We start from the raw sequence: 18,916 nt of genomic DNA, 5'->3' as shown, positions 1-18,916 counted from the left end.
CCGAAAAGTCACTGCATATGTGAAACTTCCTCAGACTTCTATGGAATTCTGCTGATGACCAAAGCAGAATTTAGAGCCTGAAGACAACATTTTGGTTACCTGAGCTATATATAAAGAAACATGTCTGAAAGCCAAATTTATGTATATACTTTGAAAAACAGAGGAAAAAAAAATTCTTACTCTCTTTTGCGGTTTCTGTTGAAGAAATTGGCCCATTCAGAACAGGTCTTCTTACTTCCCACCCAGAACACTGGAGATATGCCAACAATTAATGTTAGCAAATATTTCATCAAAAACAAAAATATTTCCGGTCTTGCTAGTGCCTTTGCCTAGAAGATAACAAAGTTTAATAAATGCACAGAAGAAAATATATTTGTTGATTTATTTTTTTACATGAAGAAAACAAATGTCTTAAATGAGAGACTTTCTCCTTATGACTGTTGCTCTTTGTTGAGGCTTGTACTGCAGGACAAATGTTAGACATGTATAGTCAAGTCATATGTGGTTCAGCTGAACATACACATAGAAGAGATCTGTCACAAGGAAATATTTTTCTTTTAAATTGAAAGAAAAGATAATTTGGGGAGTAATAGTATTAGTACATGTTCTCCAGAGGTAAGTGTAGAAGATTTATCCCTTCAACTTAAAAGAAATAGCAAGTGGATCACAGAATGATTTGGGTTGTAAGGAACCTTGAAGGTCATCGAGTTCCACCCCAGCTGCCATGAGCAGGGAAACCTCCCACTAGACCAGGCTGGTCAAAGTCCCATCCAGCCTGGCCTTGAACACTTCCAGGGATGAGGCATCCATAACTCCTCTGGGAAACCTGTTGCAGTGCCTCTCCACCTTCAGAGTAAAGAATTTCTTCCTAATATCTAATCTAAACTTACTCTCTTTTCAGTTCAAAGCCATTCCCTTGTCCTGTCACTACATGCCCTTGCAAAAAGTCTCTCTTCCTCTTTCTTGTAGGCTCCCTTCAGGTACTGGAAGGATTAGCTGGGAGTTAATCTGATTAGACAGCATCTTCAAGGAGCCGCAGGGAACTCCACAGTAGCTTTTTGTTTATTGCAAAATTAATCCACCTGTTTGCAGAACTGTATCATAGGAGCTGAGACATTTAACTCAGTGAGAGATCATTATCTTCTGCTCTCATGCTGCAAATTTAATTTATCCTACTTGGCTTATCTGCCAGACCCATCTATGAAAGTCACTATTTTTGTTAGCCAGGTAACATTAGCTACTTCAGTTTGTTTTTATTGGGTTTTCATCTGGCAAACATAACAGAAGTCTACAAGCTAGCTCAGGTAAGCCAAGGCCAAGCACATCACTTTAAGCTATTCCACAATTAGCACACACTGTCCATTATAGGGACAGATCACATAGAGTAGATATTTGTGTAATATTTAATGTTGCTATCTCTTTCTCCCTATAAGGTTAATTAAAGGCTGAAAATACATGCTCTGTGTTATTATGCCAAGCTTTCATATTTAAGCATTACAAAACAAGTTTACTGATTTTTTTTTAAAGCATAAAAGTCTTGTTTTCAAACTTTTATTTTCTGAACCATTTAGGTTTATATAGAGCTCAGAATAAAACCCACTGAAGTCAAAATACACTTGTTAAGAAACTGTATTGGAAGCAAAAATAACCAAGTTGTCTTTGAGCTGCGCTAATCTCAGCCTACACTGACTTCAGTCCAGACAATAATAATGATTATTATCCTCTTAAATAATGTTTAAGAATGTAAAGAGACCAATCCTTATCATTCTATAATGCCCGTGTTTATATTCCTGATTTCTAATGATAGTTTATTGCAGCAAAAACATAGATGGGAAGTGTAATGCAATTAAAGATGACATGAGACACTTGCATTTCTCTTAGTGATGTTGTCTTGTATAATGGTTCTTAAATGGAAAGAAACAAACTACAAATTGCTTCTAAGTATATAAAACTCCCTGCAACTGCAACAGATTTAATCCACAGAGAGCACTGAACATACCCAAATTTAATTTAAAAGTCTTTCCAAAGAAGTTGAATTTTAAGAGCCAAATGTTACATACAACCAGCTCCACAATTTTAAGTGTGATTGAGATTTTTTTCTTTATTTGCTTTTTGTTTGGTTGTTTTTTTAATAAAGAATTCTTCACATTTCTGAAATCAGCCTGCAAATGACAGCTATTGTGGAAAAATATATGGGAAATTTGTCCTGTAATTTCAAGTGGTTTACACTTCTATGCTTTGGAAAAAAAAAAAAAAAAAGTGATTTTTAGTGTGTTGTTATAAGCAGCATTTAAAATCCAATTTAGTCTCAATTTTCAAGAACCATTATTTCAGCTTCAATTGAAATTGATGAAAATTCAACTTATGTACTTGGATACTGGGCACCCAAGCACCGAGCAACTACTTCTAGGAACAAATATTTTGATGAATGATCCTCCTCCAACACAATTTGTAACAGGAAGTTCAATATCATAAAAGTTATATATTCTGTTAGAGCTGCAAGTTGGAATTTAATTGCCGAGTGCTACCAATTAGATTTAAATTTTCAAAGCAAAAATCTCATTCCATTGATTCTGACTTCAAAAGGAATTAATCACTCCATGTTTTTGAACTGATTACTTAACGTGAAAATGATTTACTAATTGCACGGCAGATATGCATAAGGGGTTTTGCTAATGATAGTATTATTTATAAAAGAAACTGTTACTTGCCTGATAAGGACAAGGAATATGGTACTGGTCACAGTGGTCAAACACCCAAGTAGTTTCCCAGATTTTCCGGTTCACCAGTTCATAAACGTAACACCCAAGAAGTGCTACAAGCGGCACCAAGTACAAACCACTAAAGACTCCAATTCGGATCATGAATTTCTTGAGCTTCTCCTGGTTTCTGCCATCGTGCTGAATGACCTGCCGCACGTGGTTTAGAGAAATAATGCCAGCTAGGAGGAGAGAGAGACCGAAAAACACACAAAGGCACAGCGGCAAAAGCACGAAGTACAGAGAGGCGTCCACATCATAGAGACCCACAAAACAAACTCCACTGATATTGTCCCCTTCAACTTTGTTCATTGCAAGGAGCATAATGGTTAGAAAACCAGGTATTCCCCAGGCAACTGTATGGAACCACATGGCCTTTTGTGCAATAGCTTCACAGCTCCATTTTCTTCCCGCGGCAAGGAACCAAGTGATGGTCAGAATCACCCACCATATAGTTCCTGCCATAGTGAAAAAGTACAAAACCATGAAGAGAACAGTACAGGCTTTGTTTTGGGAGCCAAGAACAACCGTTTCACCAATTTCTAGCTTCTCATCTGCCTCATTACAGGCAGTTCTGTTCCCAAGTAAAAATCCAATAAAGTACATTAGAGAGACTATGCTGTAACAGACAGAATAATATATGATTGGTCTCTCTGGGTACCTAAACCGTTTTACATCAATCAGAAAAGTCAGGAACGTGAAAAGCGTAGCACAAAGACAAAAGATTGAAACTATTCCAATGAAACTTTTTGCCACATCCAATTCATAATTTTTGAAGTACATATTGGGACATGGCGGTGCACACTGATCAATTCCTAGAAACTTGTAGCCTTGTCCATTGGTAGTGTGTAGGTGTCGGGGACACCAGAATCCATAATCCCTTCGGATCTGGCTTGGCGTCTTCTGAGTTCCATGTATGTTTGTGGTTACAGCAGCAGTGGCAGGAACAGCCTCATCACAATTGATCAGTCTGAATGAATAAACAGAAGAGGAAATATCTCAATAGCCTTCATTCTCAACTAGAATTACTTCTTAGAAATACGAGCTAAATCTGATCCTAAGCACCATTAAATTTTATAGATAATGCAGATGTGAAATTACGTGAAAAAAAAAATCAGATGGCATTATAAAAACCAAACTTCAAACATCTGCATTTTAGAAGACTTCTAACACATTTATTTAACTGTTCCTCTCTAGCTGTTGTTTTACAGTTTATGAAACAACACTCAGATTGCAACCACTCTACACTGGAAAATTCCACTAACTTTTTACATATATACATAAAATAGTTACAGCAGTTGGTTTTTTTTGTAAATTTCAATAACAGACTGTTGAAGACAAAAATCTTGTCAAAATCCAAGCTTCAATCAAGGAAGAAGACTGACATCATAATTCATGACTAGTAGATTATTATTATTATAATTTTCTGAATTGTACTGCTATTTCATTGTCAACAATAAACTACCTAACTGAAAAAAAGCCTAGGCAGAAAATACAAGCACTGTAAAAAATAATTAATATTTTAGCAATTTTCTAGCTCTGTGATGTTCATTTAAAAACTGCTCAAGACTCAATTGCTCCAGGGTTTAACGGAACACAAGATGTGATTTTTTATATGGAGAATATCATATTAGCAGTGCTGGATGTATCTTCAAACGACATTATATAACTCAAGCAGGTAAGCATTTACTCAAAATGGGATTTATGTTCATATGCCTCCCAAGTTTAAGCGTATATTTAAAAGGAACAAGTTTTGTATTCTAGCTTTCAAAGTAAAATTCTGTTATCTCAACATTCTTTGTCAAGCACCATTGCAAGAGTCCCTCAATCAAATATCCAAGCTCAGCTTGAGCTAAAAACTCCTTCAGTTCTTTGTTTCACTGGATTATCATGCTGTCCAAGTAAATCCAGACTAATTGTTAAGAAAACTGACTCTATGGCAGATTGTTTCACTAACCACAGGCTGGCTCAGCATGTGTGGAAACAGAGTTCCATTCACTCATTGCCTTAATCAGCTTCATGTACATCTGTAAGAACACAGAAGTGTGAACCTCAGTATTCCAGCGACTGCCCATCCTCATCCCAGCTCCTCTCCCGTAGGCTCCAGCAGCAGGATCTCTACTGCTCTAAGAACATCCTGGACTTCTCAGAACATGGACAGGGACTTTTCAATATTGGCTACCAGGGAGATATCATTTCACATATGAACAGGAAAGGTTCATTTTCAGTAAATGCTAGCAGTAATACAATAATTTAAAGCTGTACTAAATCCTGCAAAAAACAAAATTTGATTTAAAATGTTGTTTTAAAGATATATTGAATAATTGGATTCACTTGTAATTGTCCTAATTTTTCAAAACAATCCTTGAAGTTATTTGCTGTACTGAGGGACATTACTGTTGCATAGAACCTCACACACGATGGGAAAAGTTAATGCCTTCTTGTTTTAAAACCCCACAACTTCTATTTTTCTGCAGAACTATGTGAAATGGCATTAATGCCACTTGTCATATTCACTCCAATACTGATTTCTACCTGAGATCATGCACAGGCCTACTGTCCCAGCTTTCCCCTAGCCCTATCACAGACTAGCAACAGCACGTGGATTAGAAAATTTGGGTTTTCAGTCTCTGTTTCTTTCCTGTACCTCTTGATGTGTTTTAACAAACAAACAAACCAAAAAACAAATCTGGCCTTAATAATTTATAATTGTCCACATTTGGAGGTCAGAATCTTAAGATTACACTTGGGTGCTTCCAGTGGTTTCCATTGAAAATAGACATCTTTTCCCCAAATGAAGTATTAACTGTCCTCTATCTGAAACAGACATGTGAACACCTTTGAGAAAAAGGTGACATTTCAAAAAAGACAGTTTTGGCAGGCACTACAGGAAAAGCAACACAAGACTATGTTTGCATATTTGAGCAGTTAGAAGCAAGATAATTTTTCTACTATTTAATGTTCTGTGTCTGTTCAAATACAGAATATTCTATATTTCATTATCTTATGAGCAGTTACATCTAAAACCTCTAATAAAGTAAGCATGATCATCCCTAGTTTAGAGATCAGAAACCAACCCAAAATCTATGCTGTAACACACAGTATTTTAAACTTTGAGAAATTTATAGCGAAAAGCTACCTCTTGCAAGGATCCAATTATTGAAAAGAACTGCTGCAAAACTTTGTTGCGTAAAAAGTCACAGGCAGAAAATGCAGGTGATCATTTGAATAATAAAAATAACGAAAATATTTTAATAAAGAAATGGTCACACGCGTAAGCACTGCAGGGTTAGCATACTAAGGAAGTTACAGCAAGGTGGTATTTAACATTCTGCCTCAGATTTTCAACTCGGTCTGGCTCAAATATGAAAATACCACTCCCACCACCTGTCAATATGAAGAATACCTGGTACATTCCAGCTCTTCAGGCCATGCAATTCCAAAAGTGTCCATCAGCTGCTTACAGTCAGAATACACTTTCTCACAGAGGCTTCGACACGGGTGAATCACGTGAATCTGATCCAGGCAGGCAGGGACAAAAGCTCTGCACAGAAATGTGTGGACGTCTGGTGAACAGTGAAGATTCATAAGAATAAGAAAAGGCTACAGGGAAGAAAAAGGCTTTGGTTAGCAATTAAAAAAAGATAATTCAAAGCATCAAAACTTACTTTCATCACTAGGGCTCACATTTGATCCTACGTAGGTTTGAAAATATATTAGAAAATTACTTTTGTTCAGCAGTTTTGAAAAAGCAAAACCTACTGGCTTGAGCAGCAAGAAGCTCCATTAGCACTTCCAGCCCAGCCCTCGCCCCAGGATCTTGGACAATTTGACTATCCAAACCTCATTCTTCCTATTTGACAACATCAGAAATCTGAAAGGTATTATGAATGCCTAAGACATTTAAAACATAGAGTAAAACATTAAGTTCCTTCATACACCAGTCAGCTTCTAAACAAGTGCCCTGAGGTTTTTCAAGGTGTGTCTGTTCCTGCAGTTCTTGTTAGATCACATTTTTAGTCCTAAGCAGCATGTTGTTCTCATCTACTTCTTTTGGGGTTTTTTTGATTAATGACGTCCATATATATATATATATATAATTATTCCTCATTTTTAAACATCTCGTTTCAAATCTCTCTCAACATGACTGAGAATTTCTTTGCCTGTGTTACAAAGTACCAGGCAGTGATGAACTGATAACTGCTCTTACTAGAGAACTCATAGAAAGAAATTTAACTTTTTCTGCGCAATGCATTCAATTGATTATTCATGGTCAGAGAGGCTTTTAAGCAAAAATCCCAAGTAGGGCCACGAGGTGCCAGGCACAAGGCACACACGTGGTGTGACAACACTGACCTGCACAGAAGCACTGGGGTGGCAGGCTGGGGGAGATATCCAGGATGGATCAGTCAGCTCCAGCCTGCTCACCAGGCCTGCAGGGAATGCCAGGGAAAAGAGAGGGAAGCAAAGGGCAGCTGGTGGAGTGTCCTTGTGCTGCAATGCTCTGATCCCATGGTGCTCCAACCAGCCCTAATCTTTGGATGCACTGCAAGGTGCTGCTCCCTGCAGTGCCCACCCTGCCAGGTACACCTTCCTGCCCCAGCTCATGAGACTGTAACAAGTTGATTTAAACACCACTCTGGGGGAACTAACCCATGGCTGAGGGTGAAATCCATCTGCAGGATCATGTCAGCCTAAGTTCTTTTTAAGCTGTCTTTTTGATTAAAGCTCTTGTATTTCAGGAAAAAGGAACCTTGACATCACATGTAAATAGTCAAATACATGCATCAGGAAAGCTAAAACAATATTTAACACACTGTGAAATGTGATGTTAAACAGGGACACTGCATGGAATTTTCAAAGTAGGCCAAGCTTTTAGTAAGATTTTTATTTAGTAAGAATCTGATTTAATTCTTTGCCATCAATATCTATGTCTCTCAAGCACTCAACCAATGGCTGTAAAAGGATTAGATTCTGAGTCCAGAACAGTATCCTTACTTTTGTCAGCTTTTAAGTATCCCCCCAAAGAAAACAATCTATCTACCTATCGATTTATCTATTCTATCCATCCCTCCTTACCCAAACAGCAAGTCACACTACTGAACATGCAGTTTAAAAGAAAAGACATTGATAAATACATTTTCCCTTACAGAATGGAATATCTACAAGTCCTCGAGGGGCCTTGGTAATAAATACAGGAATGTGTGGGGAGGAAGATAAGGCAGAGCAAGAACAACATAAAAGTGCTTTATGAAAAACCAAAAAAATGTTGGCAGTACCCTTCAGAGCACTCCAGCTGTGTGAGGCATCTGCACATGCCATTACAACAGGCACACAGAAGTTTGATCCCCTCTCTGGATGCCTGCTCTGGAGCTGCCTTTGCAGGAACCCAAGATTTGAGTATTTCATGACAAGGAAAGAAATGTAGTTCTGGTATACCAGTTTGGTAAAACTGGTGTGTTCCAGTTTCATAAGTTGGATTACTTCCTAAAGGCTGCACGGCTTCAGTCGAAAAACGTAGTCAGGAGTTTACTCTACATTAATTAAATTCCCTTTACATAATTAGGATGTTTCTTTTCTTCTCAATTGTTAATTTGTATTTGCTCTGTTCTTCCTGGAACTTAGGATAAAGACAATAGCCTGAGTAGTCATATTCAATTATTACAGAAACTGAGTTTACTTTTGACATTAAGTCTTGCAGAATTTGTCTTGATTGTTGTGAATTCTTCTTTTTTTGTCACCCATAGCTCATTTCACTTGATAAAAAGTAAAATTAATTTTCTAGAACAAGTTTTGGACTACCAGCCAAAAATGTTTTCAGACCACTAGAACAGCAATCTGCTCTAGAAAAGTTTTTTTTTTTTTAAATCTCAGTATTTATATCAATGAAACCAAGTTTACCTACAAAGGTATTTAACAACTATTTGGATAAGCAACTAACTGTTTTTAAATAGCATTTTCCAACACAGCTAATAGGATTACATATTTTAAGCCTACTCCTTTGATACAGAAAATAAGCATAAAGAAAATGTCCAGTGAAGAAAGTCAGGACATAAAACCAACCTTTACAACTCCAATAGAGTTTCTGTCATATGAAGCTCCTTAAAAGCTAAAATATCACAAGAATCACAGTATGTATAATGATACTGCATATTAGAGGTAGATAATAAATGACAAGCAAAAATAAAATGTTTGCAAGAGTTTTACTAAAGCATGTTGTCATTGTCTAAACACTTGTTTAAACAGCATATTTTATTTAAATGCAAAACCACCTTAACAGATAAATTGAAAAATGCAAATTTTTAGGAAGAATGCTATGTTTAGCCCATACGGCAACCAGAGTAGAATTTCAAGGATTTGGCTGCAAAGAGTAACTGCTCTTACAGTATTTCTTTAATTTCTTTCAGCTTGCTAAAAATATTTACCTAATGACACCTGAAAATATAAACACAAGAGCAAGAAGTTTGATGTTCTGAAAACACAAGCTGACCTCCCAAGTCAGACCATTCAGCTGGACACCTCATTACACTCTGGTAGCAAGGAGGTTGTAGCAAGACAAGCTGACATCTATCCCAGTTTCCTACCATCAAGGGTTTAGGAAACAAGCTGCATGTTGTAACACAACCACTGTGTTGAAATGACATTGACAAACCTTTCTTCCTAAAACACATCTTATCCCTTTTTCAATCATTCAAGCTTAAACCCTTTGTAAAATACTACAGCAGTAAGTTATCCTGCATAATTTAGGCAGGCATTGCTAAAAAAATACTGCATTTTATCTGTTTACTGTTACTCCTGGTTTTGCAGCCTAACTTGTGTTTCAACAAACAGCTAAGTATAAAGTATAGATTGCACTATACTTTTTCATGTAATTTTGTCCTCCTGCTATCATTAATATATCAGTATAGTAATGCTTTAAACTTTTATTTCTGCTCCTTTCATAATACACTTTACGTTTGATTTTCCTTGACTACATTTGAACACTGACATCACATTTCCAGTGACAACAAAGACTTTCTGAGCGACAGTAACTAATAAAATATCATGCCATCCACTTGTATGGATAATGGGTGTTACTTTCTCCCCCGTACTTATTACTCTGGGCGTTATTTTTCTCCATACTTACTACTCTGCATTTCCCAGCCCTAAATCCCACCTACCATTTTATTGCCCACTTGCATCTAGCACAAATCTTTCTGCAATCCTTTCATCCCTTATGAGTTAGTTGCGTATCAGAGGTTTCAGTACAGGTGACTAGGGGGAACCACTGTAGTAATTTATTTGGTACAGCATGAAACTATCAGCTCAGGATTTAATACTTCTTGTTGGGGAAAAAACACTTATTTATTCCTACTTTTCTTCTTGTTCTTTAGGCAGGCTTTGGAAAACAAAGTCCCCAATGGATTACCAGCAGAGTTTCTTTGAAAAAACATAGGCTGGGACCATGTTTGTAAAAACTGAAGTATAATACACTGTATGAATTACCCTTTTCAACAAAAGTATTGAGTCCCTCAAAAAACTAATAGATTTTACAGACAATGAGTTTCCTCAACCAAAGAAACTCTATAAAATGTAAAACTTTGCCTCAAGAACACACAAATGGGATTTGTAAAATACAGATTTATTTTCCACAACAGCCTTCTTTTACCATTTAAGAACAGCAGAAATGGTAGTGAACTGTGCCTGGAACTATGCTAACAATGAGGTATCTTTAAATGTGGGCTTCACTTCCAGCTCGCCAATATGGAAAAGTTTCCTCATAGAAAATAGTATGTGTGCATTTCCTGATGGACCATAAAAGCAAATCTAACCAAAACCAAAGTATTTGCTCCTGCAGCAGCATGGTCTGGAAGCAAAAAGTAAAGCTAAGATCACAAGCTCACTGACAGTGAGATTCAGCTGCTTCAAGGGCACTTTATCTGAACCATGGGCATCCCAACCACCAACCATATTTTACCCAAGTGGTTAGTTGGGTAAGTTGCATGGATGCACATGCTGGTGTTCTAAGCATTCAAATCTGGGATTAAACTCAGAACCTTTACCATAATTCTCCCTTCTTCGGGAAGTTCAGGATGTACACATCACACAACCACACAAAATCTGCTCTTCCAGAAAACTAAGGCACTTAGCATTTCAAGCATTGGCAACCACTGCCCTGTCATATGGAGAAGAGATGAAAATCTGCACACTGGATGAAAGGAATGTTAAAAATAGAGTGAAACCATACTCTTGGAAAAACAGAAATGGAGACTCACACAGCCCATATAAGTCCTAAAATATACTCGTCTTCTTGACAATGGGAAACAAAACTCAGTAAGTATAAGGCAAACTATAATACAGTAACAACCTTAAAAAAATAAAAAACTAAAACCAACAAGCTAACAGCAACTGTAATGTCTAAGATGATGTAGTCTGCAACTGCAGGAGGGGCACTGCCTCAAGCAGTATCAGTGAAGAACTGAGGACTGTGGGATGCAAATTTCCAGTAATAAAACATGAACACCTTACTTAGTAAGTCCTAGATTCCTTATGAGCTGTGTCTATGTTTTCTATAGTTTATTTTTCTATATTTTCTCCAGCAGCAAAGCCCAGCTACCTCAGAAATCCAGTTATGGTGTGGTTCTACAAACAGTAACACAACTGAAACAAGTGAAAACAAATGGTGCAAAACACAGAATAAATGTCTAGGAGCAAACATATTCTTAAATGTGTTCTGCCAACAAGTAAATTGAAACCTAGAACTATATGTGGATCCCATGCTCAGCATGCTTCTCTGTTTTCATGCTTAGCAGGCTTATAACTCCAAGACACAAGTTCATCATTCCACACAGACATCCCAAAAGCTCTCTTTTGTACCTCGTCTCAGACTGATCCTAGAGAAAAGCGTTACCAGAGATGATCAGTCTCTAGGGTTCTGATGTATGATAACTACCAGCATATGCCAAAGCAAGCAAGTGAAAACATTCTCCTGTAGTCTGCTGATTAATGTCACAGAGATACCTACATTATATAGAAAACAGTGGATTGAAATATCAAGGTCTTTGTTACAATCATGTATGGCAAACCTTTATTGTAAGAGACAGGAAATACCTTGAATTGCTGAGATACACAGAAGACTCGAGCCTTTGTTCAGCCACTGGAGTCAGATATCTCAGACAGTAACAACCTGTTCTCCTAACCACTGAGCTCTACCTACCATGTTAAAATATTTAGCTTTATTAATCTAGTTAACACTGAGGTTAACTAAGTTAAACAATGACAGACACCAACTGTCTCAGTGGTAAGCCACGGCACCTCTTTGATACAGATCTTGTGACCTAAAGCAACAATATTACAACCTCATTCCTTACGTAACTGTTTATTTCACTGAAGCAAAGGCAGACTTAAATCTGTGTTTCTACAACTACACTGTGTACCTCAGATTCCAACCTATATTAAAGATACACATTGCTATGCATGTAACTATATATCTGCTTTACAGGAAATAACACCTACCTAAATAATGAAAAATTAGAGTCATAGAATATCTCAAGTTGGAAGGGACCCAGAAGGATCACCAACTTCCTTGCTTCTCACAGGACACTTTAATTATTAATAATTGAAAATAAATTCTTAATAATTTACACTACCATACAAACATACCTACTAACCAGTCACTACAGAACCGAAGCACAGCCTCAAACCCTAACCCAAATATATTTATAAACATATAAATTTTCAGATCTGATAGTCAGGAACTACAGCCACTGTCAATCACAGTGCACATAAATGATCTCAGAAGAAGAGACAGTAATTACTCTTCATACTCACAGACCTATGTTAACAATCTTCACAATAGCTTTAGCCACTTTTACAATGATAATCTGTCTCAATTAAAAACAGTGGAACAAGTATGGCACGGTTGATTTAATCCTACGCTATTGTTGCAATAGAGTTATTCTGGAATGGATGCAAACAAGATTAGCATCATACCCAGAGAGATTAATGCCTTCATGCAATTCTTAGATGGGCTGGCAAGGGTGGCAATTTGCTGATGGCCATAGTGAATCAGCTGCCAAGAATCTCTGACTTCTAGCTCATGCACAATTAACTAAGTCATGATAAATAAATGTCCCAATACACAAAACTAAATGAAGGATGAAATTTTCAAGTTCAATTAGATTCAAAGGAACACTGAGAAAAGGTGCTTCCCATTGGAAATTACACTGATGAATTTAGATCAAAGGAAGTTAAAGACACTTAATTTGGTATGTAAGGATTTTGCAGGAGGCCAAGGCAGCTTAAGTGTCAGAGTCTTGCTGCTACATGCCTGCTAAAAGCTGCTACTTAACAGCAGAACTGCAAAACAGAAACATGAGAACGCTCAGGAATATTAGTGCAATGTCAACCATCCTTTAAACTACCAAAGAACAGGGTATGAACTCATTTGGGGGCCCATATATTCCATGTCCCTGAGTTGTGGGTAATCATCAACTACTGCTGCCAGCAGCAAGTATCAGTTGTAATCTATATTTTCTCAATTCAGTTAAAATTACATGGGTAAAACAACAGAAGTTCTTCACAACTAAAAGTCACCAATAGGAACAAAATATTTTAGCTATAAACATATATAAGATATATATTATAAACAGAAACACATGTAATTTTAATATGCATTATTAGTGCATCCTAATTTGACAGGCGTAAAAAGAAAACCGTCAAACACACATGAATTTGACTTCTATTTTAATAAGCTGCTTTTAAAAAAGCATCACTACTTTCTGCAGCTTTCACAATAGAATAAAGGCATATATAGCTGTGTTTAACCCAAAGGCTTTGCAAACATTTTTAAAATGTAATCAATTTAACATTTACATAGATAAGAAGGAAGTATTTTGTCAGAGTACAAAGGAGGTTGCCCCTGCAGTTTAAAAGACAAAATAGTTTAGGTTTCCTACTCTAGGAAAATCTGGAGTTCAAAGAGCTCGTAGAGGGTGGGGGTGACGCAGAAAAAGAAAAGGGTAGTAAACAAGCCAGGGGGACAAACGATGCTGCTCTGCAGCGAAAGATGTTTGCAAAGATATGAGCTTATTTTTGTCCTTCGACTGAACAGCAAAGGCAACACATGCACTTAGACTGTCCAAGGGCTGTGAACAAAGCCTGGGGACAGCCCAACGTGCAGTGGCTGATAAGCTGGACTGTTCCCAGCAGCCTGCTCCTCCCATTGCCGTGTGCTCCGGAGCTGCCTGCAGTCAGAGCCTGAAGATAATGGTTTGGAAGGCAAAGGCCGGCTTCTGATCTCAGAAGCCCTGTGCTGGGAAGTGCCTGGCCCAGGGACTGGCCGGCAGGCAGCCAGATGCCCGTGCGGGGCAAGCTCGGTGCGACTGAAGTTCATCACCCATCTCAAGCTGAACTATCCAGGTAACAGTTCAGATCCCAGCTGGGCAACTGCTCAGGGAGCCGAATCACTCATCAGCTAAATATTTAACATATTTGCAACAAGAACGAGTCTATCTGCAAACTCTTCAGCATCATTCACCCCTAAACATGCAATATACATACACATATATAGCTATATACACATACACTAATGTGTCTGCATATATATATATTCTGGTCTGAACTTTTGTATTAGCTATTCAAAGGTAATGGGACTATCAATCAGAAATCATACCAGAGTAAGAATAAGACACATGGGGGAATGTTATAAAGGTCAGCAAGACAGCAAGGCATTCATGACTATAATAAAAAAGAAAAAAAACCAACCAAAAAAAAAAAAAATCAAACTCAAAAAAACCACTCCAACAGCACACCTGGGCACTGAGGTTGTCATTGACAGTATAAATGGACACAGACTCAGAATGATACAGCAGGCAAGTCTACTTTGTCACTTTTATACACTCTGAATTATTTTGCATTAACTATACAGAGTCACAAAATATTCTGAGTTGGAAGAGACTCACTAGGATCGAGTCCAACCTTAAGTGAATGGCCCATGCAGGGATCCAGCAACAGAATTTCTTTCTGAAATAAAATAACTCAATTCCATATTTTCCCTTTAAGTATTTCTATATATAAAATAAAAATACATATATCCCTGTAATTTTTAACTATAGCAAAGGTTATAAACAATATAAAGAGGAATATAACATCTTACTAAGAAGTTGTTCTGAAGCAAACTAAGGTCCAAGTATTTCCAATACTTTTCAAAATAGCTTCTTACCAAAATGCACTGCATTTTTTGTTCTAACCCAAATTATGGCTTGACCTAAATTTTAGATATTCCAGCCTCTGTAATTTACAACCCATAACAAACATGAGAGCTTTGCCCAAGCATTACAGAACTGAACTATTTATATAAAGATTTCCAGTTATACATTGTATCTGGTTTAGGTTTTGTGTAAACTACACAGAGCATAAAAGACTGACGAAATAAGTTAACTGAAGGAAAGTACACTGCAGGCCATCAAACATCCTAAATCTAGACAGAGCTTCATTACATCTGGACTGTGGTAGCACAAGAATCTCAAATCTTAAATTCTCCATGTATCTGCCATGTATTACAGGAGTAAATGGATTTATAGCTGAACATTTTGTGCAGAATTCAATGTAGAGGATTACCTGTAATAATGTTGACAGACTGTCTGTTATCATTAAAAAAAAACCCCACTTCAAAGACATTTCAGCAGAAGTCATTACTGCTCTGGTTCCAAAAGTCATCCAAATTCATGTTTCACTCTCTCTCTGTGAGTGTGGAGACACACTTCAGCACAAAAGCACCACCCAAGTTACCAGAGTAGTAACCGTACCATTTCTTTCTTGCCTACTTCATACATTTTTAAGTAGTCTTAAATGAAAACTTTAGTAGTCCTAAAAAAACCCAACTTTTTTATGATGTAGGAGATGTCAGTCAGGCATGCACAAGTCATCTGACCAAGCTGAAGCCCACGAAGCTGCAGTCATAAACCTCAGCACCTGCAGTCATTACCTTTGTCTTCTGCTTTCACCACCTCCAGCTGGTCATACTTAGAGACACTCACTAGTTTTGAATGCCTGCATTAGATACTGTTTCCTTACTGTTAGCCCACAGTGCTCATTTTGGTGACTTTCCCCTCATTATCCTCCCTATTTCTCCTGTTCTGAAAATTCAAGGCCACCTTTTCTTCCTCCCTGTCATGTTATAATTTGTGGGCCATGTTAACCTTTGGCATATAATGTTCTGTTTGTAGCTCCAGGTATAATCCCAGAGAGATCCCCCACCCAGCTGGATTTTTAAAATGGGGCACATTGTACCTTCCTTGCAAGAGCATTAGCTGGGACTTGGCATCTTGGCACATGGGTATTGCTAGGTCGCCATGAGGCTGGATGGGTACAGTCCCTCCCCAAAAAACGGCTTTTAATTTTTGTATGCAAGACAACTGTATGGAGAGTTTGGCCACTAAGTGCTTTGTGGAAGTAGCTACTGAGACTAAAGAAGTCTGGTTATGCAGGCCCTCTGGGGAATACAGCATAAGCCAGGCTTGGAAGGATGTGGTTATTCTCTGAAACAACTAGATCTACCAGAAGTTTAAGTACAGTAAAGACGGATTTTCTTTTTCTCTCTCCCTGGAAGCTCTTCTCTAGAGGAGCAGGTATCTTTGGCAAGAGGACATGTCCTGCAAGGACCGATTATCCAGGCCTCTCTCCCCACATCTACAGTAGCTACTTACACAGCTCTTACACACCCCCCTGCACTACTCCCCTTCTTCCAATAGCTAAGCAGAAAGGAAGCAAGTCTCCATTCATCTGCCCTGCATAGTTCAGAAGAAGACAACAGACATAGGCATCTTTTCCTCATGCAAGCAAATTACCACTGTGTTACAGCAATCACAGATGCACACAGTACACAAAAAAGACCCACAAAGGCAACCATGTGACAAAGGAACCATGTTTGCCCCTAAGGGCTGGTGAATCAGCGGTCAACATTGAAAGTGAGAAAAAGGCAGTGAGTCTCAGTGGTGCAGATATTCCCACTCCCTCTGGAATACAGTAGAGAACCAAAGGGATGACACGAAAGTAGTTTTAGAAATCGTCAGATTTAATCATTGCACTGTCAAACTAGAAAAGAAACCATGGACATTTGACCACATTCCCCATCCCATGTGGTTCTTTTCTGGACCATCTGCCTTTTATGGTCCTTATCAATGAAGGCATAGGTAACATCTTTTCACCAAGTTGCCACCCTGAACATCCATCCTGCAAATGGAAAACTAAACCTGCACTTCACCTCCACCGCCACACAACAAGGGCCTGAGCTCCATCCATCCTCCTTTGTCCACAGTAGAACTGTGGACAAAGAACATCTCACACCTGACCACCACAAAGCTCTCTTCAGAAAGACATCAGGATGCTCTGCCATTCTTAGGCTAGATCTGAAGATGACATGAACACCACAAGCCTTGCAAAGATGTCCACCAGAGAACCTTGGTCCATCAAAGCCTTCAAGACAATCCAGTAGCTGTTGCCAGAGCTGCCATGGGCCAAAGCACTGGGTGTGAGCTGTTACTGAGTTGCTTGATCCCACACAGTTTGACAACTCATGGACAGCAGAAGGAAAACAGTGTGGACCATCTGCACACAACAATATACAATTTTGTCCACTTGCCTACTATTCAAAGAAAGGTATCTGAAGATGACCTTCCAAATCATGGTCACACAGCACCCTCAGCAGACCTGTCCTACCTAATCTGATCTGCTAATGACTAGGTAAAGCTCACACTCAAGGTTCCACTGGGCAACAGCCACTTCCATAAAAACACTAAGATTATTTGGAAATTGCACTTTTCTATGTCTGAAAGCTTTGTACTGACTGCTGTCTTTCCCCAGCTCCAAGGATGATGTGTTCTCACTAGATGGCTCAGCTTCCAAGCCCTAACTGCCTCCTATCAATGAAGGCAAAGAGTTCCAAACTCAGTAGCTCTGTTCCTGGTTTCCTTCTCTATATAATAGAAGGGAAGCTTGCATGACTCCATTAATCCACGGCTGTCCCCTTGGAGTAGGCTACAGCCGCAGGACTAAGTCCATCACTGCACACTTATGGTGCCTTGGTTTAACCAGTGACCACATTTCAGATTTGAATGTGCAGAGGAGGAAATCAGATGTAAGGCTGCACAGCAAGACTAAGAAATGACCACAGCTTGCAGCTACACTTGAACATTAACCAGGGCACTGCAGAATGGACAGACATCCACAGGAGACAAACAAGATATCACAGTATTTCCCAGAAGTCTGCTGTTGAGAAAGATCTGCAAGACAGCCTTCCACAGGCCAGCTTGAGTCATGCACAGCAAGACTGGCCAAAATCTAGCCCACAGTCAAACTCCTCTGTCTCAGGCAGCAGACAGGCAAGAAGTGTGCTGACAACTTCACCTAGTGATCCACTCCTGCAACACTAAATTACTTGCTAGTGTAGGCAGAGCCTCTGAACATGGATAAAAAGGATGCTCTTGGGAATCCCACTGTCACCACCACCTCAAGCAGGCATTACTTTGGACTCTCATGCATTCTAAACAGCATCCTTGCAGCACAAAGAGCAACACAGTGCTATTCACATTATCAAGTGGACAAGTACTGCTGTTCAGAGAAAGCAGCAGCAGATGTTGCAGATGACTGATATGCTTAAAGCCAGGGTAAAAGGATTACACACATTGGCCTGTCTGCTTTCAATCAGTCTGCACAAGCCAATCACATTTGATGAAGGGCCTCAGTACTACTGGCAACAAATACTTTCTTAGTGGCTGTAATTTACTGTACTCATAGGAATCAGCAAAAATGGTTTATGCATGACACTATAAGCACCACTCTAAGAACTAAAGATTATGTATGTTTCTTTGGAACACCTGAGAGCAAGAGGGCATAAAAAAGGAAGACACACCCCAAATTTTTATGGTACTTTATACAATTACACAGATAACTCATATGTTTTTGACCATTTAGTCAATGCTTTTTTCCAAGTACCATGGGGATGCTCGAAACAGAATTACTCATGTCTAACTATTCCGTGTTTTGGTAGAGACATACCCAGCAGAGAAGTCAGTTGTATTACCTTGTGTTTCCTTTGATCCATATGAAGCATCTATAAAAAATACTTAGGCATCTGCCAACTTCCATTTAACAAGCATCAGTTTAGCTGTTTCATC

At 38.5% G+C, this 18,916-nt stretch overlaps 1 protein-coding gene across 3 annotated transcripts in view; it reads right to left on the bottom strand.

Moving 5' to 3' along the window:
- Positions 1-18,916, bottom strand: part of FZD6 (frizzled class receptor 6) — a 28,535-nt gene that overhangs the window by 3,936 nt on the left and 5,683 nt on the right. For all 3 annotated transcript variants that reach the window (XM_085053365.1, XM_085053366.1, XM_085053367.1), the window contains exons 3-5: positions 6,166-6,362; positions 2,712-3,729; positions 181-329 (exon numbers count right to left, since the gene is read on the bottom strand). In XM_085053365.1, the coding sequence (XP_084909491.1) occupies positions 181-329; positions 2,712-3,729; positions 6,166-6,362 (1,364 nt within the window). The remainder of the gene's footprint in view (positions 1-180; positions 330-2,711; positions 3,730-6,165; positions 6,363-18,916) is intronic.

Source organism: Lichenostomus cassidix, chromosome 2 (assembly GCF_008360975.1).
Source record: "Lichenostomus cassidix isolate B80296 chromosome 2, HeHo_3.0, whole genome shotgun sequence".
NCBI classification, from domain to species: domain Eukaryota; kingdom Metazoa; phylum Chordata; class Aves; order Passeriformes; family Meliphagidae; genus Lichenostomus; species Lichenostomus cassidix.
Note: the sequence above shows the minus strand (reverse complement) of the source record. Positions and strands in the feature narration are given on the sequence as shown.